Source organism: Crocodylus siamensis, chromosome 1 (genome assembly GCF_052110815.1).
Source record: "Crocodylus siamensis isolate JL-2025a chromosome 1, ASM5211081v1, whole genome shotgun sequence".
NCBI classification, from domain to species: domain Eukaryota; kingdom Metazoa; phylum Chordata; order Crocodylia; family Crocodylidae; genus Crocodylus; species Crocodylus siamensis.
Window position 1 is genome coordinate 228,708,465 of NC_143395.1, and position 21,008 is coordinate 228,729,472.

The window sequence follows — 21,008 nt, forward strand, 5'->3', positions numbered from 1 at the left end:
CATCATTTGGTCAACATTTCAACAGAGTTTTTCTGTGATACTTCTATTTTCCTTGCACTTTTTTCTTCTAGCCCTGAGACATTTTTGTCACAGATTTCTTTTCTTTGGCAGCCAACCCTTTAAATGATTGCCTTCTGGGCCTGTTCCCTTCACCATATTCTGCTTTTGTCTATATTATTAATGTTTTTAAGGCAGAGTTTCTCCAATTTGTTCACAGTGCAGACCTTATTCTTGTAGTTTGATAGTTTATGGATGCATCTCCCTTTCCATTTGCAATCATGCAAAGGGCCTTCTGTTCAGGACTGAATAATATCCTTGTAATAAACACAATTTTTTAATGAAAAAGTAACTTCCTAAACTAAGGAGCACTTTTTTTTTTAGTTTTACTGCAGCGTAACAGTTTTAAATAAGGAAATAGTCTGCTGTGGAACAAGCCAGCTCTCCGCAGATCTCCAGCAAATAACAGTCCATGGTTTGGAAACCTATGCATTAAGAGAAATCTTTGACTACTGATTACTGTTGTTACAGTCTGAATAAACTCGCTAACTTGGTAAGGCATCATGACTTTATCACTTCTGTGCTAAGCTTCCATCCCACAAAGGAAGGATCCTGAGATCGATTCTGTTGCTGCACCATTGTATCTTGCAAAGGGAGAGCCCCGTTTGCCTTATTGTGTGTTCTTAATACACCTGCAGTCATTCGCTTACTAACTGAACAGCTGTCTAGAGTTGGTATCGGTACACGTGTACTATTTTTACAGCTCATGTTGGATGAGGTTTAACTAGGGGTGAAAGAGAGCCAAACACTTCTCTGGGAGGGGGAGTAGCCATTCTGATTATGTAAAGGACAGTGTTACAACAACACAAGGTTCTCTGCATTAGTCTGATCTCGAGTGCAGTGCTTTGTTAGTAAAGCCAGTTAAAAAAATAAGACAGCAAAGAAATATTGCTTTGGCGCTACTTACGTGGGTGTGACGATCTAAGCCAATCACCTTGTTTTTGTAAACCTCAAATATTTTAACTACATGTGCAGAAGAGAAGCAAAGATGCTCATAAGGAAGATCATGGGAGATGTAGATATTAACTTGAAGTTATAGTTTGGCCAGCATGTTAAAAAACAAAAAACAAAAAGGAGAGGAAATTGAGCCAATGAAAAATGTTCTTAATTAAGTGTGAAAGGTACTGTCCTTGTTTAGACTGCCCGTTAACGGTGTGACAAGCTCTGGTAAAGAGCTTAGCTGGCCAGATTAAAATTAAAAAATTGTCTCCTCAGTCCATCTGCTAACTCCAAGGAGCTTTCTTTTTCAGCACCTTTGGTTGTTTCTGAAATGAAGGGGAATGCTTTCTTTGAAAAGAAGATCATCTCTGGGACATTTTGGCTGACTTTTATTGTTTAAATAATACTAACCCTTTTATCAAAAGCAATTACGTGTGACATCAGAATATTTTCAAGAAGGGAATGCTCTTGAATGTTTCAGAACGGGTTCAAAGCAACTTGCTCTGTTAAAAGATAATTGGTTTTTATTAATTGCCTTGCTTTTGGGGTTTTTTAGTCAGAATAACTATGCTCAGCTTTCTGTGGAAAATCCATCTGGGTGTTTTGCTCTTTGTACTGATTGGAGGAGATCGTCAGGTATTTACAGGTAACACAAAACTCTTATCTGCATTTTTCTAGTCTATTTTCAGTAGTTTAATTATATAAGTAGATGAAAATGAAAATAGGTCTCTGCTTTTAATTAGGGCAAATGAAAGTATAGTAACATGGAGAGCTGTAGTGTCATATTCTATACCATAATAGCAGTGCGAATCTGGGGTGACTTTATTGGTTTCAAGGGGAACATTGTAGTTTTATGTTGTTTTAACTGAGAACAGTCTAGCCACAGGTTAAGTTTTCAGAGGTAATCTTTCCCAGGTGGTAAGAGACATGAAATGGCACTAAACGGTTTTTTTTTGGTTTTTTTTGGGTTTTTTTGCATGTTGCTTTTTTCTTAATAGCTTACAATGCAAAGATTATAAGGAATGGTTTTGTTTGTTCCGGATGGTACTGAAGATACAGCAGTATCAGCAAGAGTAGGGTTTACCACAGTCATCTTATTCAATATTGTTTTTTCCTCCTTCATGTTGCATACAATGAGGCTGTGGCCTTCCATCAGCCATGGCTTCATGTTGGTGGTGTATATGTAAAATAGGTACAATTCAATCCTATCCTTATTGAAGTCAGCTTCTATTGCCCTTAATGACAGAACTAAGATGATAGTTTGGAAAGCTTCTGGGAACAAAAAGTACTATAGAAATAAATAAAACCACAGTTCCTGTGTGAGTGATTATGGTCTACTGCCGTTCTTCCTCTTCTTCACTATCTAAACTCATTTTGAATCACTTCTCTGTAAGATGGAAAGCTCTGCTGACAAACTGAACAGGCTCTCTGAAATCATTAACTATTTTTCTGAGGGAGGGGAACAGCTGAAAAATCCTTTCAGTTTTGTAGGAGCAAAGTTTTGTAGGAAAATAGTTCTCTATCGGAGAACACCAGTTAGCCTTACGTTAATCGGTTTCTTCCCTTATTTTAGTTCTGACCCTGCAAGCCCATAAGCATTTGCCAGGTGGCATCTGTAATTCATTTGACTTCATGTGTAACGTTAAATGCAGGCATTAATATTTACAAGACTATAGTCTTCATGCCTCTTGTCCTTTGTCAGGGTGCTTCAGAGCAGCTAACAATTTTCAAAATAGAACCTAATCAAGCCATTGTGACAGAGGTTGGGCAGAAGGCTTGTAAATGGAAAAACAAAGCTGGCATCCCTATGCTCAATAGGGATAGCTTTTTGTGGCTCTGTGGTCTCTCAGAAGTAAATTAGAAGTGGTCTGTCCAGGTCCAGAGAGGAGCAGGGTTGGGACAGTAGTCTGAGGGACACTTAAAGTGCTGAGGCTTGTCCCGTCTTGTGCGTCAAGAAGGGTCTTGAACTCCAAGATAGGTGATGCATCATATTCCACATTGCCAGTGCTAAATTCACAAGGTTGGTGTACATTCAAACCATAGAACAGTTTTGTTTTTGAAGGTAAAATATTGAGGTCATCTTGAATTAAGCTTTTGGGTTGTGGTTGTATGAAACCAATTGCTGGATGACCCAAACAACATACATTCCCTTGATCAGAGGGAGGTTTGCCAAGCAGCTGAAATGAATAAGAGAGACAGATGCAACTTCCTCTGTAAATAGCAAGGTGCACCTGAGAAGAGAATTTGGCCGCTTTTTAAAAAAAAAAAAATACACGAATATCCAAAGAACGTGGCCTTTTTGTCCAAATTCTAAGGTCCTTAGTTAAAACTTTGCCCAGGAGTCAATGGATGACTTGAGTCGATGACTGCTGTTTGTATTGCCCAAAGATCAGGGTGTGTCCATCTCAGTTGCAATGCTTACATAGGATTTAATTTTTCAGCAGAAGCTTATCCAACTGCAGAAAAAGCCCAGGTGAAGGATGCTGCACCAACACCTCAGAGCAATGGCTGGCGATTAGGAAGTCCCTCCCTGTCCCTTGAGTCTAAAAGACTTGCTGACTTCTCAGAAATGGAACAACTCAACCGACATTCATTGCTTCGAAGGAAGAGGTCCATCATGTTTCCCAGTGGAGTTAAAATATGTCCTGATGAGACAGTTGAGGAAGCTATTGCCAACCATCTAAAATACTTCAGACTCAGAGGTAAGTCAGCACAGAGAAGCTGTGACACTGCTACGAAGCATTGCTTTCGGTAATTGGGGGTTACAACTGTCAGATGCTTAATGGATAATAAATTAAGGCTGAGCTAACAACCACATGCAAACTAAAAACATTTCTCCTGTAAATATCTCAATCCCTGAGTTCTTCCATGTGTGCTTGGATAGCCAATTTTCTGAAGGGCCTGAAGAACAACCATTCTGCACAGGTTTGGCTAGATGGTGAATCCTGTAGCTCGTCTTACATGTTTTTTGTACTGACAGAATGGAGACAGGCATTAAAATGTGTATGAAATAGAATGAACAGAAAGATCTTTAATCAGTTGAGCTATAGACATCATGTCTTGAACATGGTACATTTGATCATTGCTGTTTGTTCAAACAGCTATCTCTGTTTTTTTTGGGTGGTGGGGTGTTGGGGTGCGGAGGAGGGGGAGTTTATATACAAAGGCCAAACCTTTGGTGCCAGGTCATAAAGTGGCAATAACACTGAAAGTATTTGTTTAAAATGGATGTTCAAGACTCTGATGGAAACCTCTTTCTCTCAATAAAGTTTCTGAGGCCAAGGCATGTGCCAAAGATCCTGCATGAAATGCACAAAAACACAAATGGCGTCTTTGAACAATGGGGTGCTGATTTCTGTAGCATAAATAAAATAGTCTGTCTATTCAGATCATGCTACAGTATTGCTACTGTAAGAAATTCAGATTAGGGTACATGAGTTTCCTTCTTGTTTACATCTGGGTCTGAAGACAGCTGTCCTTTTTTAAAGAGGAAGGAAGTAAGCTTCTTTAAGGATTTCTATCTCTTTACTTTTTATTTTATTCCCTTTATTTTTCTGTGCTCTGCCATAGCAGTCTCTCTCCAAAATAACTATGTATGTAGCTAGGACACTTAATGCATACTAGTTAATTCACAAAGACAAGTTTAGTGGTCATGGCCAATACATACTACTTGTGTCCACCTTTCCCTAATAATATCTGACCTGAATCCAATACAAATTTCACAGGTAACCTGGAAAGAAAACCGTGACTTTTCAAGGTCTTTGTCCTTGTCCAAAGTTCATTGTAGTCAGTGAGTTTTTCCTCTGACTATGAGTGTCATTGGTAGGGATCCGATTTAGCAGTTTTGGAGATCTCCTGGAAACAGAGAAATCCAGGATTGTCTGTGATATTTGCAAGATCACCACTAACAAATGAAAAATTAATAAACATAAAATACTGGATTCCCAGTGGGAGCCAGTTATTTTTGCTGCTGGATGGGGAAGGTCCTGGCTGGTGGGGTGGCACGAAGGGCAGCAGGCAAGATGGTGGCTGCCTCCTTACCCCTCCTCGCCCCCCCAGGGCCTCTCTGCCAATCACTGCTGGGGGGCAGGGCCACTGTGAAATAACTGCAGAATTAGAGCTTTAGGCTGTGATCAACCCACAAAAATTGGTAAGTCTCCCCCTCCCCCCCCAGAATTTTACGTAGACTCCTACTCATTGGACAGGCCTTTTCTGCATAAGGGGCATTCTTCTGCTCCATCTGTGAAATAGGAAAGTTCCTGTTGTTGCCCTAGGAGGAAGAGTGGATCTAGAGCTGTTGAGTGAACCCAGGTTCATGAATTTTTGGTGTACATCCATCCAAAGCTGTTTACTGGGTTTTTAAAAAATGAATTGCATTGTATGTTCTAATTATTATCTTGGATAAATCACATGATGCTCACTGCCTGTGATCAATGCCAGTATGGCAACTACAGAGGGAAAACGTCCCTTATTATAGCATAACTGTGCATTTAAAAAAAATTACTAAAAAATAAGTGTGACCCAGGTTGAGTTCACAGTATCTGGATGTGCTTTAAAAGGAAACAAGTGGGAGTCTACTTATTTATCTATGGCTCCTGGATTGACTGGCTTCTCTTAAGTTTTCTCGGTCCTATGAGGTTATGTCCACTTGAATTAGACTGACTTATAGGCATTTTTATCATAGGCTGTAAAATGAGTGCTTCTTTCTTGAGGCTATATAACTGCATGGATATTTTTAAAGCAAAAATTCTGTTACTTTTCATGAGAAAGTGCACAGCATATGACATTTAATGTGAAACCTGGTAAACTGAGGAACCATCGTGCAGCTACAGAATACCACCAGGTGCTAAAATGTACAAATAAACAGGAAAAATTAATAGGAAAATTGAAAGGTGCATCCAGAAAACCAGAATTCTTTCTACTTAAATAAAATATTGTCTTTCATTCTTCCAAATTTATTATAGAGTTGTAGCAGCAGTTAGAGGTCCCAACTAAGACTGTATTACCCAAGTCATTGTACTAGGTGCTTTTCAACTCCTCAGCCAGAGCCAGTCATTGCCCCAAGTCTCTTATATTCTAAAAATATATGATACACAGTGGGAGAGAGACATATACAAATGAAGGGACTCTTTCGAGGTCACATAGCGTAGTGACAGGTCCAGAAGAAATCTATCCCAGTTCTTCTGAGACAGTCAATTATCACACATCTAAATTGCAAAGTGGCTTATGTCATTGTGAACATTAAGCAATAGGTTAGCATTAAAAACACCATCTGACCAACATTGGACATGTTATTTCACATCAGTATTGAGAAACCTGCATTGCTGCGCCTCCTGCAGTACCTCTAGGGTACATAGAGAGAGATTCTGCCATTGGTTCATCAGTATTATATTTCCTTATTTCTCTCTTTGGGATGTTTGAGATTTGCATTTCTTTGTGCATTTCCCTCTTGTACAGAGCCAAACACAATCTGGTCCTATATTACCATGGAAAAGTAAGAGTTTATTCCCATGGATGGACACTTCTTTTAATGTGACTATGCTGGTGGCTAAGGTGGGTAGAATCTTCCAGTCAAGATGGTGTTCACAAGCCTGTGCTTAAGGTACATTGTCCCAAATATAGTTCACACATTAAGGGGTTAGGCTATGTTTTGGTATAAAAGTTCACACTGTAGGTTTAGATGAAAGCTATTTTTATTGTAGTGCATAGGAAAGAAAGAAAAATATCTCTTAAGGGGAATGAATCCAAACAGTATTCTGTATCTATGGCCAGTAGCTTTGGTTATCTCGGGGATAGGACTGAGCTATAAACATTTGGATCTGGATCTCAATCTCCTTAGTTCCCAAGTGTGGGTTGGTTCAGTTCCAGGGCTTTCTGTAACAGGTGCTGAAAAAGTTGATTTAAGATTTTGGATTTTGAGTTGGGACTCCGTGATGAAGGAATGTAATGATGAAATTACTTCAAAACTGCTACTCATTATTGAACCAAAAGCATAATAACATTATTGGTGTGGACGCAGGTACATTTGAAACCTTTTCAAAGGGGGAACATTTCAAAACCATAGCAGTTGTTATGTGTGAAAGAGCTGAGAATAATACAAATGTAGCAAAAGTAACACTACTTCATCTCTGGTCAACATTTTGCTACATAAGAGTGTTACAACTTTTGCTCTTTTGAAACAATCCTCTTTTTTTTCCCAAAGGACTCCAAATATACCTGTGTCTGCTTCCTCTGAGCCTGTATCATGACTCTCCCAATCAGAATTAAGACTGAAGTTTCAATGGGATAACTCAAACCTTAGCTAAAGATGGACAGGAGCAGGTTTTAAAAAACAAGTTAGCCTTACTGTAAAATAATAATGTCTAGCACTTATCTGGCTAATCATTTGGTAAATCAAATGTCACAAAAGGTATTTCAGCCAAACATAAAATGCTAATTTAGTAAATACATTGATGCATGTTTTACTTTGACTGAGTTCTGTTCCTTATGGTTTTCCCCAAGAAAATTTTTGTGCCGGCTTTTTACACAAACCACCATCTTTTGGGTTCGTGATGGAGACACTCAGTCAGCCTCCCCTTCACCTTAGGTCTTAGGCCTCAGCATGTGCTGCAAAAACTTTCCCCCAGGAGATGTACCTTTACACCGACAGACATGCTGTTTGATTACAGTGCAGAAGTAGGTGTGATCTCAACTTAGATGAGGGAACTGGAGAGAACTAACTTGGTTTAAAAAAGCAATTAAAACAAGGCAACTTGGGCTTTATTTTTATCTTGGGTGAGCCTACAGGGCAGGGGTGGGCAAATGTTTTGGCAAGCCATCAAGGGCCACATGGGTAGCCCTGCCCCTTGACAGGTGCCCCACTGGTCGCCATCTTGGGACCAGAAGTCCCGCCCTCTAACCCCTGACCTTTGCCACCCCTTTGCCCCTCCCCTTGCCTCCCCAGAATTATTTCCAAAAGTAAGGGGTTTTTCTGAACCAGAAAAATGCCAAATTATATTCTAAAAATCAAATGTATTACAGCATTCATTAATTTCATTTCAAACAATGTTTTTGTCCTGATTAACATGTAGTATAATTAGAGGTGATATTTTAAGCTATTATACTGAAGTCTTACTCTTGTATATTGCAGGAGGGTGTGGGTGGGAGGATGTGCATTGGTTTGTGGGTATGTGGAGTGTGGGGAAGGGTGTGTGTGTGATTTTTTTGTGGGGGGTGTATGGTTGTGGGGAATGGAGGGTGTATGTGGGGGCAGCAGGGTGGCTGGGGAGGGCTGTGGCTTGAGTGGAGGGGGGGTTTGCCCCTGTACTTCTGCTGCTTCTGTACTTCTGCTGCTTTTGGCTCCAGGGCTCTGGCATGGGCCCCATGCTCCAGTCGCTGCCACTTGCCCCCATCTGCCCCATCTGCCCTTCTCCTGGCACTTCCCTGTTCCCACCCCCCCTTCCCTCAGTTGCTCTGGCACCACATTCCAGCTGCTCCTGTGGTTCTGGCACTTCTTCTGGGAACTACATGGTGCTGGAATGGCTGGCAGACTGGGTCGGGGGGGAGGGGCAAGTGGGGAAATGGTTGCGGCAGGAGGGGGAAGGGGCAGCAAGCGGTGTGCAGTGACAGCCAGGCAGAAGCATGAGGCCTGTGCCAGGGTACCGGGGTCAGTGCCAACAAAGGCCAGAGTTGGGTGGCAGTTGTGCAGGGTCCAGGCTGGCAGAGGCTCTATGGAGCTGGGCTGTGCTGCTTAAGCAGGGAGAGGAGAGAGCCAGCCTGGCTTCACAGAGCCCCTGCCAACCTGGCCGCACTCTCCTGCTGCCCTGCTCTGGGCCTGCCTGCATTGTCCCTGGTGCACCAGCATAGGCCCCATGCTCCCACCTCGTTGTTGCTGTGCTCCCCGCATTGGCTCGCTGCCCCTTCTCCCCACCTGCTGCAGCCAATTCCCCCTCCTCCCTCTCCCTTCCTGCCAGCCGGCACCATGTGGTTCCCAGCTTCAGCAGTGGGACCATAGGAGCCACCCAGCGGGTCCTGAGGACTGGGGCAAACACCCCCACCCTGCCATCTGTATTTCCCTTGGCTCAGGGAGGCAGGAACAGTCCCAGGCCAGAAGCCTTCAGAAGTTCCTGCTAGGTAGAGGCTTCTGCCTGGGGCTTAGAATGGGGGGCTTTGCCGCTGCTCTGGCTGCTTAATCCTGCTGGTGGCTCCCCCTGGGTCTTACTGCCTCTGTCTCCCATCAGCTTTGACAGGCAGCCAGGGGCAAATAAATATACGTTTTCTAAATTTTTAGGGGCTCCATGGGCTGAATAGAATGGCCTGGTGGGCTGGATTTGGCAAGCAGGCCAGATTTTGCCTACCCCTCCCATAGGGGATCTTGCAACTGAGCTCAAACTGTGCACCAACCTTAAGAGTAAGGCCTAAATTAAATGTGGACAGAAACAGAGAGTGGCACACTCAACAGTATCTCTGCCGAGTGCCTCCAAAACAGTGGCCAAAAAGCAGAGGCCAAACACTGTGGTGTGGGCCCCCTGAGGGCTGCCATTCTGGTACACCCTCTGAGTTATGTCCTGTTTACTCCACCTTAGTTATGCTACTAGTGCCATGTCTTCACTGCTCTCTTAATCTGAGCTAGCTAACTTGGGTTAACCCACTCAGTTTAAGAATGTACATTTCTTTTGTGGCCTAGACATACTGATGCTATTATCATTGCAAAATGCATCCTGAATTCTTGGTGTGTGCTGTTTAGGGGCTGCCACATCCCACCCCATTATTGCATGCAATTCAGCAGTAGCTAGAATTATCCCTCTGGGTGTACTGATTTGTTTGGCAAGAATTAGTTCAATCTCTGATCAAAGATGCTGCTAGAAGCGTGAGTCATTGTTTTTATTACTACAGTCCTGAGGCACAAACAGTTGCATTTGATATATTTGCTTCTGCAGAAGCAGTGAGAGAAGACGTTGGCATTGTGCAGCCTCAGTATGGAATACTGTCTGATTCAATACTGCTACTCATTGTGCATGATTCAATCTTAAGAAGTACTAATAGGATTAAGCAAGGATTAAATTTAGGTACTGTCCATATACACAGATGACTAGCAAGTTATCGCACTCCTCTAATAGGTTTCCAGCACTGTCATGTGCTGTTCCTTCTGTTAACCTCACAAATCCCTGTGCATGGAATGAAACATGTTAGTTTAAAAGTGACACTTTCTCTGTAGAAAGATAAAGCCACCTGCTCATAATAAAGCAGACTATTTATGGTAGTTGGTGCAGATGAGTGGCGGCACATTGTGAGTAGTTCTGAGTAGGTTTCAGTGGTAAAATTTGAGGTATAGCAAATCTTAGGGAGCAGTTCTCAGAAAAACAGTGCAGCCTGTTGGAAAGGAAATTTTAAACAGAAACTTTTCTCCTTCTAAAGAATTTCTTTTATTTTTCCTGGAAAACTGGACATCATGGGGTTTTTTTTGAGTGCAAGCATCATATTTGATTGGTTAAAATCCCACGGCTTCAGCCTCCTGCTTTACAAAAGCAGATTGATTAATTTTCACACGGTTAGACAGAGTGTGCAACTTTCTGGTTTAACCTTTAAATTTGAGGTCCTATCTGCACAATGTGGATAATAAGAGCCTGTTCATTAGAGCAGAAGCTTACACTAATGTCTTTGGTCAACATTTCTGTTTTCTCCTTCTCCTGCGTGCTGGTTGTCCATCTGGCTGCAAGACTCTAGCCAGGGGATGATGATATTTCAGGACTATGTGAGGGGATTTCTGAAGCATTTCTTTAGGATGAAATGAAATGTAACTACATGCTGCATATTTGAGGGAGACAATGGGGCAGGCTACTTGGTTTCCTTTCCTGGCCCTGCGATCATGTCACATCCACTCCATGCCCCGTGGGGGTAGAGGCAAGAGTGCTTTACAGCCTTATTCATTAAGGTTTGTAAGGTGATTTGAGTTCTTTGGCTAGAAGGTGCTAGAGAAGAAGGAGGTGTTTATTCTCATAATATTTTATGGTATCTCTCTTGGGTTAGTCATTGGCCCTGCTAGGTGTGGATGAAGGCTGTCCTGCTAGCTGTTTTGCATAGGAGCTTACTGGGCTCTCTGGTATCTGCCTGGAAAGACTGGTTTTGATTGTGTGATGTTTTTACCATTTTCTGATGGTGAGTAGAGTGCTGATCCCAGATCCCATGTCCTGTAAGATATGGTCCTGCAAATGCCACCAGACATGGAACTCACTGATGGAGTAGCCCCAGGATGGCCCAGTACAATTTTTTCCAAGACACAGCCTGAACAAGGGCTGTAGTAGTAGATAACAAGCATTTTTTCATGTATGTAACCTTGTATTTGAGTAATATCTGTCTATGTGGCTGTAGCTGAATGTTACTCCGTTTTTATTTTGCTGTACTGTGGTTTTCAGGGTGTTAGGAATTGCCCTTCAGAATGTCATTTGTGGAGAAGGTTGCCTTCAAAGATCTTGAGCTGTGAGCAGACTTTATGATATTGTGTTTTGACTTAGTGCATTGATTTGTCATCAGCAAAGTTCTCTTTTCTGAGCTGCTCAATGCACTCAGGTGTGGCTTTAATTTGAACAAAAGTGTGAACGATGACACAGTGGAGTCCTACTAGTTTTATGGGCGTGGATTCCTTCAGATGCATGTATAAGATTCCCATCAGTGTCTGTAGGAATTCAACAAGTGGGTGGAAGGGGAGGAATCTTGAAGTTAAGGCACTGGATTGAATGGGACCTCATGTGGTCTTCTAGTCCAGCTCCCAGCTCAAAGCAGGACCATCCAAAGATGTGTGTTCAATATGCATCGCTTCCACTGACTTCCCAACAGTTATCCTTCTGTAAAATGGGGATAATAGTACTTCCCCTACCTCAAAGTAGTATTATGAGGATTTAACACTTATGTGGTGTTCAGATCTTATATGAACTAGAAGAAGTAGCATGCTAGGAAAGGAGAATATGGAAGGGCTGAAAGGCTGCAGTTTGAAAGGTATTTGCAATGCATGAACAGCAGCTGCTGTTTTCAAGGGACTGACTACTGAGGGGCTCAGCTCAGAGCAACTCACTATCTACACCTTCCATAGATTTCACTGAGAGTTTGCTGGGGCTTAGGCAAGGGACAGAATCCTAGGATTCTGTTTAAGGTTTGTGTTAGGTATGTACATGTTGGACAAAATGGAAAGGCCTTAATAAAACTAAATAAGTAGAACCAAATGATCAGCTTATATGTACTAGATTGATATCCTTTCCATCTGGGCTCATTCCACCTCAGCTATTCTCTTAGGAATATTCTCAAAAGGCATATTAATGCAATTTAAACACTTAATGAGGAGAACTCCCATTCTATTATGGATCTCCCCCCACAGTTTGTAAACTAATTTATTTTGTGAAATATTTAAACACAGAGCACCGCAGTTGTCTACACTTGTTTTATGCTTCCATTCATTTTTCTAGTTTAATTGGTTGTGATGATTAAGCATCTGTTAACCACTCCTTGTTGGAGGGCTGAATGAATTAAAGTGCCAGTTCATGTCTCCTGTTTGTTTTGTTCCAAAACCTCCTCTAGCATACATGTAGATAAATTCTGCTGGAGCCCTCCGGAGGTGAGTATGCACCTCTGAGGGCAGAGTGTGGCCTCTGGTAAAGAGGGCGATAACTTCTTTAGGAAATGGGGTAAGTGTTTTGATAGGAAATCCATAGCACACAAGGATGAGGAAAGCAGTTAGTGTTGCAGTGGCATACTTGCCAGCTAATACAAGTCTCTGTAAGGCCTCTTTATGACTGAAAGTTGAATATCCTGGCATCACACTAGAGTTTCATGGAAGGCAGCTACTATGAACTGTGAAAATTAATGAATGAATAGCTCAGACTGAATTTTGACTTGTTGACTGTCGAGCCCAGATGATAGACCCAGGTTTGGTCTAGCCTACACAATTTTCCCAATAGTGTAACGGTGCTTCAGCTAAATAGCTGAATTATGTTTACACACAAAACCCCTCTCTGGTGGCAGAATAGTTACTTCCCCTCAGCCAAGTGGAGTGATGCTTCTGTTTAGTGCCCAATAGCTGGCTGAAGATGCATGTAGATACTCATGCATTCTGTTGACTGCCAGAGTCCATTTAGTAGCGTGTGCCTTCCAGCATACCCTTCACACTCAACTGGTACAGCTGCTGAATGGAGCTGCATATAGCTGCCAGGAGCTGCCTGAGTGTGCAACACTCTGGCAGCATGAGGGGTAGTGGCTGGTGTCTGTCTCCAGAACTTTGGCAATAGAATAGGGTAAGTGTAGACATGGCCCCAGAGTCAGACCATGAACAAATGAAGAGCAAGGTGCAAGCGAGCTGATCTACCCAGCTTATGAACATGTGCAGTATTTAGCCACTATTAGGGCTGAGAGCTAACCAGTCCAGAGAAGGGGAGGGTAGGAACAAGGGTGGATGCAGTGGTGAGTGATGCAGTTGTACCTCCCTTTGATTTTTCGTCCACCCAAAGTTTAAAACTAACTGCCTGGCTGTGGCATTTCTATTCAGGCAGCACTAAGAGAATCACTTGATGTAATAGTTTATTATCATCTCCCTGATTCCTACTAAACTCTTCATGCCAGAGTGTTAATGACCATCTGTCGTTTTGTAGTGGTCTTAATATTCCACTAAGTCAGCTATTCTTTCTTCTGAAATTCTTCTGTCTGTAAATTGCTCCTGGTAATGTAGCTTCTACTTTACAGCCCTTCAGATTGTTTTTAACTTTAGCTAGAAGCATTAACTCCGGTGTGGAAACATTCATGCAGGTGGGGAAATAACTTTTAGTGGAACTTTAGATTCCCTGGCAAGAATCTAAGAGAGATGCACATTTAATTCTAATGACAACAGATCTAGAGAGAGAACATTTTAAAGTATTTTCCTAGTTTGTGGTTTTTAATATATAATGTATGATATAGCAAATTAATGCACATTCCAATAAAGTTATCTTTGTTTTGCTTCCATCTTAAACTGAATAGTATAGCCATAGGCCCCATATTAGTAAAGCTTCTAGTTTCTTTTTACCTGGAAGAAAATTGTGTTAGAAGAATGATGCACCACACAATTTACACCCTCCTTTTTAATATTCTAGATCTGCCTATGGGTAGGACTTTCCCTCTGCACTCCACACTGAGCAGCAGGGCTTAGCCAGCATGGATTTGGAACTATTTAAAAGTCAGAAGAATTGGAGTCCTGGAGCATTCTTCAAAGGTGGCCCTAGGAATTGTCCAGAATGGTTCTGGGGGCTCCTCCTGTAGTGTAGCCCTTCTTCACCTTCCCTCTTTCACGGGGTGGGGAGGGGGAGAGGACACGAGTGACAGCCACAGTCCAACAGTGCAATCAAGTTGGCAAGCTTTAAGAACAGAAGCTGCCTATTCAAGGTAAATGCATGCCCTTTTCTAGTGAAGAGAAAAACCCTAAAATCCTGTGACTCTCCTTTTTCAAAGATGCTATCCTACTCCCATGCTGTCCTCTATCCAACATCTCACCAGAAGGGGGTCTGTTGTTTTTCCTTTTACGGATAAAAATGAACTAACAAAATCAAGGGTGAAATATATCAACACCTGCATTAAAGTAACAGGGGTGTTAGGTATACAAAGTATGTATTCCTAGTCACAAAGGTTAGCTTCTCTCCTTTTGCTAATTATTAAATGTTTTCCCAGTCCACTCCTCCAAACAGCACTCACCCACTGGCTCTCAGCAGAGGTAAATGTTACATGCCTAACTTTCTGCCCCCAAATGTAGCGTTGTTTGTCAGCATTGGCAGGCCTGGTCTGAGAGACAGTTAAAACATGAAAAATGCCAAGGTAGCACCTATCCATTGTCCTCAAAACATCCTGTTATGGTTGCCTACCCACAAGCATGGGAACAAGGATATTTCAGTTTTAATTATGACCTGCCTGGCTTCTGCCAGTGTACTCTAAATCTGTAATGTTCTCATAATGTTGCCTTTTTCTCTGTATGCCCCAAACCCACAAAACCTCTTGGTTTAGTGGTAAAGACTGTTGCCTTATACATTTATGTTTGCCTAGATCTTTGCTTTATATTTCTAGCCTGTGCAGCCTATACTGCTACTATGGCTAGACTTCTTATACCAGAACTCACAGTGGAGTGATATTGCTACAGCAGCCTGTAGCACAAGCATACATCAGTTTGGGCTCTGTCAGGTCTCAGGAGGCAGTGTCCACCATTAAAGCCACCCTCGGAACAGATTCCCCTTAATATTGGTTGTAAAGAGATCATCATTTTGTTCAAATAAGGTGCGTTCCTCTAGAACAGGGCATGTCGGCTTGACCTGGGTCAGTGTAGGAAAACTAGTACTGCTCCAGGCTGTGCTGTTTTTTTCATGTAAGCATGGCTTCAGTATCTGGGGTGGTAAATTGTACACCTTAGGCCAGCCCTAAATTACTTTTAAAATATTTTCCATAAAGGTAGAGGAGGTCCCTGGGGAGTTTTAACATCTTGGCAATGCTCTGCGTTCACTTCTGAGTTGCACAAGGGCAAAAGTGCCATGCCTGGGGATAAGTTTCTGAAGGAATACCACAGGGCCATGTTGTGCATCGCACCATGGATCCCAGTAGTTTGCAAGCTGGCACATTGAAGTAAATAGAGCAACTGGCAGGGTGAGCTCAGTATGAACAGAGGTGGCAGAATGACTTGTCATTTCATTTGGCAGCCAGCACACACGTTGTGTAGCTCCTGGGGAAAGCTAATAGCAATAGAGCAAACATCAACGGAAATGACAGGACAAGCTTGTCTGAGATTTTTTTTCCCCCTCCTATTGTCCTTACATGAATTAATTCCTATTAAACTATTAAAGAGCTAGAAATTCCCTAGTAAGTTCCCTCATCAGATCTCCAGTTTTCAAGTGCTGCTGTCCATTTCAAAAGATGTGTGAATTAATGCAGATCAAATAACAATAGGCAATGCTGTTTTCCAAATACAGCAGGTTAAATTCTTCCAAGGGTTACTCCTGTGTAGCACTGGTTGTGATGAAGATGATATAACAGAATGTAGAATTAGCTCCCTGTGCTGCCTCCTTCCTTCTCTGAAAATATGCAACCATGTTTTTGTCTTCCAGCTCAGGTGAGGTTAGTGGAATGAGAACCTGCAGATGGTGCAGAGCGTTTGAGATTTTGGTTGGGTGGCTAATGCTATCTGAAAAAGACATGGAACAAATCCTTAATCTAACTGGAGCAGATTGGCACAAGTGTGCAGGCAGCAGCAGCAGCTTGTATTCAGGGGGAGACACTGTCTCATCACATTTCATTTTAAAAATGAGATTAAACATATTTAAGAGCATTAAAGAAATTTGCCTCGGATTATTACTGCTAATTATTGCTTGCACCTGGGAAGCCAGTCCATTGTCTGTTGCTGTTTGGAACCTGTGTAGGATTAGACAGGGCCTCTGCAAAGATTTACAAGAAAAAAGGCAGTTGCACTGCAGCTTATATCTGTTCCGCTACTTAATTACAGCTTGTTGAAAACTCACTTCAGTCATCTGGAATCGGAGTATGGTGGCTCTTGCAGAGCACTGGGGAAGATCTTGTGTTCCCAGAACTAGACACAAATGACTTTGGGGGAAATTAAAGAATTTTGTTTTCAGGGTTACTAGAGGAAAACTTCTGGATCTGAGGCTAGATTCAGGCATTTCCATGATTCTCTAGACCAGTGGTTGTCAACTGGGGATATGTGCACTTCTAACTAAAAGTAAAACATTCCTATGCCAAGCTATACTGTCAAGCTAATGAAGAAATAGATTGTCAGAAAGGTTTGTGCAGTATGTAACCAGCTGCTCTGAGAGTAGTTAGAGCATCTACTGAGTACAGGAGGAGAATTTGACCCTGAAGTCACAAATCTTCCCAGTTTACGGTTCAAAGTCATATTCATTCAGCATCTTGTAAATACAAATACACAGTAATGCTAGAGTTGGGTATATCATGTGGCCATTTCTCCATCCAGGGCTTTCTTTTCAATAGTCATCAACAGAAGGTTAATTCCAGTATTGCAGTTGCATAGCTGAGTTCAAAAGAATTGTGTTCATGACCCAACTTCTAGAAATCTGCTCTTTACAAACCTATAGTTCTGGTAAATTTCAATGCCTGTTATAATTTTTTTCTTGCCTATGTTCGCCACAGCACTTCAGTCAATTTGTGTCCTCTGGGTGTATGTCCTCACATTTTAAAATTAGCCCCAAGTGACAGCTTCACCCACAGCAGAAAAGCAGGCTCTTTAGCAGAACAACAGGTGAGGAAGTGAAGGTGAATTACTTCCACAGAAATCTTAGAGTAGAAATATGAAGGTAGAAAATACCTATTCTGGAGCTGGGATTTGGGTCAGACATTGAGTGTAGCGTGCCTGTTCTTGTCAAAGCGGCTATGACTTGAAGTGACCTCATCTGTTTCTTTGGTATTTTGTAGTCTCCATTACTGCAGTATTGTGAACACCCCACAAGCATGAATGGATTTATCTTTACAACACCACTAAAAAGAACAAAAGTGCATTACGTGCCATTTGTAGGAACCTACTCAAATTGTGTTTTTGATTTTGCAGAAATTGCAAAATCGGGCAATGTCTGTAAAATCTGTGGGGGAAAAAAATTGCTAAAAATAAAACACTAGCTCCCTAGTAGGAGCCAGTAGTCCCCTCGGCTGCACAGCCCAGCATGAAAGGGACTGCTGGCATGAAGGCACGTAGGCAAGATGGCTGTCATCACTGCCCCTTGCCGCTGATTGGCTGAGAGGGCTGTCTGCCATGCAGCTCTGCCCCTCTCCAGTCAGCAATGAAGGGCCAGGCTGCATGCTGGACAGCCCTCTCCACTAATCAGCGGCAGGGGGCATGGCCACTATGATCTCTTGGCCATTCAGAGGCATGGGGAGGTCTTGCCATGATAAATACATGAAAATAGCAACTGGCCCTGTGACCTGCCCATGAAGTTGGCTGGCTGCCACCTTGAGTTCACAGCTGAAGGAGTGAGATGCAAGAGGATATATATATATATGCAGGGGTGGGCTAACAAAAACAGGATGCGTTTCAATACTGACAAGGGCAGGGTGCTGGACTTGGGCAGTAGTAACCAGCAGCACACTTATAAGATGGAAAACTCCCTTCTTGAGAGCACGGAGGTAGAAAGGGATCTTGGAGTCATTACTGACTCCAAAATGAACATGGGCCAACAATGCGAGGTCACGGTTGGCAGGGCTAACTGGACCTCTTTAAGAAGAGGCTTGATGCCTACCCGGCTGGAGTCATTTGAGCCCAGTTTTAATCCTGCCCAGGCAGGGGGTCAGACTTGAAGATCTACAAGGTCCCTTCCGACCCTACTTCTATGATTCTATGACCTTTGCAAGGTCACACAGGAATTTGGTGGTGAAACGGAATTGAATTTAGGTCAACCCGTTTCTTAGTGGTATTCTCATCTCTTGACCAGTATGTAGTGCTTCTTGCAATATGATGCTATCTCCTAATATCCTGCATAGTCATTTGAATGCATTTGTACTCATACTTATTATAAAACAGACCAAATCTTAATTTTCTATAGAGTCATTTGATTGAGAGATGTATTTATTTTTTAACTTTTCAATTAGAATTAAAATTTCTATGCTGAAGAACATAATAAAACTGATCAACCAAAGCCTGGCAATGCAAAAACTAGAAAACATAAATGGAGAAAAAATTATGTTGAAAAAGAGGCAACAAGTGAATTTTTCATGAATAATTTCCCTAAAATTTTTTGTAGACATAAAGAATGTTTTATAAAAATGTTTCTGGTTTTAGAAATCTGTTTTTTCATGGCATGTTTTCAGCAACTCTATGGAAAGTGCAACTTCCTACCTGTGGAACTTTTGGAGAGAAGACTATGTTGAAGGAACAGCTAACAACTGTGCATGATTTTATTAACATTTTCTAAAGAGGACCCAAGATGGGCAGCATTACTCCTTCTTGTGGTGCATGTTGCTTCCACAATGTTTCCTTGCTTCTGAACTCATTGTGCAGAAATCTTAGCTTTCTTTAAACTCAGACTCTCAACTTGCTTGGGGTTAAAATCTTGCAAATATGAATCTTAAAATCTTGGAAACCAGAATAGTCCAATAGATATCATTTTAGACTATAATTGGTATTTGGGGTCTACCTAATGATTTTTGAATATTTGGAATTGGTATTAGTGGGAACATTATATATTTCCATCTTTTTTTTCTCATGTATTTATGTTGTGTATTCTCAAGACACAGGACAAAGCATGTTTTCAGCCTAACCATTCAACACCTCCCATTTCAAGAGAGATGATGTTTTAATCCATAAAATCCTCCATATTGAATTCCTCAGAGCCTTGTCCACTTGTATGAAGTCCATCTGCCTACATACATATACATGCGACAGAATCATAGCTACTCACATCACAAAAACCCTCCACATTGTTTTAATTCCAGATATTTCTTGTTCCTACAGTGTGCCAGGAAGCAGTATGGGAGGTCTTCAAAACATTTTGGGATAGACTTCCAGAGCGTGAGGAGTATCAGAACTGGATGCGTCTGTGTGAGGAAGGAAGAATGAGCATATCTGAAATGGGCACCAACTTCAGTCAGTCTGAAGAGCACCGGAGCCTGATTGTGAAGGTAAGTGTAGACCATCAGATCATGATTAGCAAAGTTTTATCTACTCCCTTGTGCAGTCCAAAATGAGAATGAAGGGGAATAGTCATGTATTTAAAAATGTGTGTGTTTTGGGTTTTCTAATGTCTAGCTCATTACTTCGGTGAGATTATAAAAAACACAAGCAACATGATAACTAAAAATAGAGCCAAACATTTTAATGGGGAGAACTTTGTTTATAATTGCTATAAAAATGCCATTAACTTTTTATCAGAAGAGGCGATGTGATATGAACTTATTGGTATGATCTGGCTAGTAGAATCAGAATTGTTCAGCTATGCATAATAGGTTTTCTACCACGAAGGGATATTCTGTTTTGGCTCAAATGTAGGAGCCTAAAACCTTGAGGCAAAAGTCTGAGCTTTATTCATGTTGCTAAAAAAAACCATAATGCCAATCTTGTCATTTCTGTGTCACTCTGGGTTTGCGATACAGGTTCACAGAAACCTGATTTGAAAAGGAGTATGTTTGAGAAGACTGAGTATCCTGTTGAGAACGTCTTTTTGGTTTGATCTACATGGGGAATTGTGTAGGTTTAACTAAAGGTATGTTTAGAAAACAGTTTAGTTGAATTGGTGACCCCCAAGAACAATCTTTCTCAGTTTAAGGGCTTCATTTGAGGTTAAAACAACAGCTGTAAGCTAAACAAAAATAAATAAGCTTTAAAGCTAAAAAGGACTCTTTATACAGGGGGTTGCAGGGTTGCATGTGGGCAATGATGAATTGTAGATTCCTTGAACTTTTTTGCTACCAGATGAATATATGGTTGTGTTTGTGTTAACAAGGAGTCCACAGAGAACAAGACAATGGGATCCTCAAAATATTCACTTGTATGCATTTTTTAAAATTTGTCCCTCTTTTTTGGGCCAGAAAGTTATGCCAGCTCAAGGGACTGACTTGCCAGGGGTGTAAGGCCAAACACAACTACATAAAGTGGTCACTCTGTCTGTGCTGTGTTGGTGTTTGTATGTAGATATGAGCCAAGTCCTAGTTTATTCTTATGGTGGTATCTAGACAATTGCTGATGTTGTAGTTATCTTTGGAGGGGGTGCAAATATATGGAAAATGGATGAAGTTCTAAGGAAGATTTTAAGGGCATCAGTTTCTTGTGTTTAAGCTATACGTGTATTGCTGATATACCTAAAGGACTGGAGAGGGATGGACAGTGGGGTAGTGTTGGAAATCATTCATTTCTAAGCTTGTTTTATAAAGGTGGGCACATTCAGGTGCATCTTAGTGCCCACTGTTGCTTTACCATTTTAGATGTAGATTTTAGTCTTACAAGTGATACACCTAGGAATCATAATATATCCCAGTGATGAATTAAAGTGGAGTTATTTGGTGATCTTTTTCTTGTA

At 41.6% G+C, this 21,008-nt stretch overlaps 1 protein-coding gene across 1 annotated transcript in view; it reads left to right on the forward strand.

The window, feature by feature from the left end:
* The first annotated feature begins 3,358 nt into the window (after window positions 1-3,358).
* The window catches only part of IMPG2 (interphotoreceptor matrix proteoglycan 2), a 78,180-nt gene continuing 60,530 nt past the window's right edge, over window positions 3,359-21,008 (forward strand). The window contains exons 1-2 of the mRNA XM_090031610.1: window positions 3,359-3,698; window positions 19,448-19,614. Of these exons, the coding sequence (XP_089887736.1) occupies window positions 3,359-3,698; window positions 19,448-19,614 (507 nt within the window). The remainder of the gene's footprint in view (window positions 3,699-19,447; window positions 19,615-21,008) is intronic.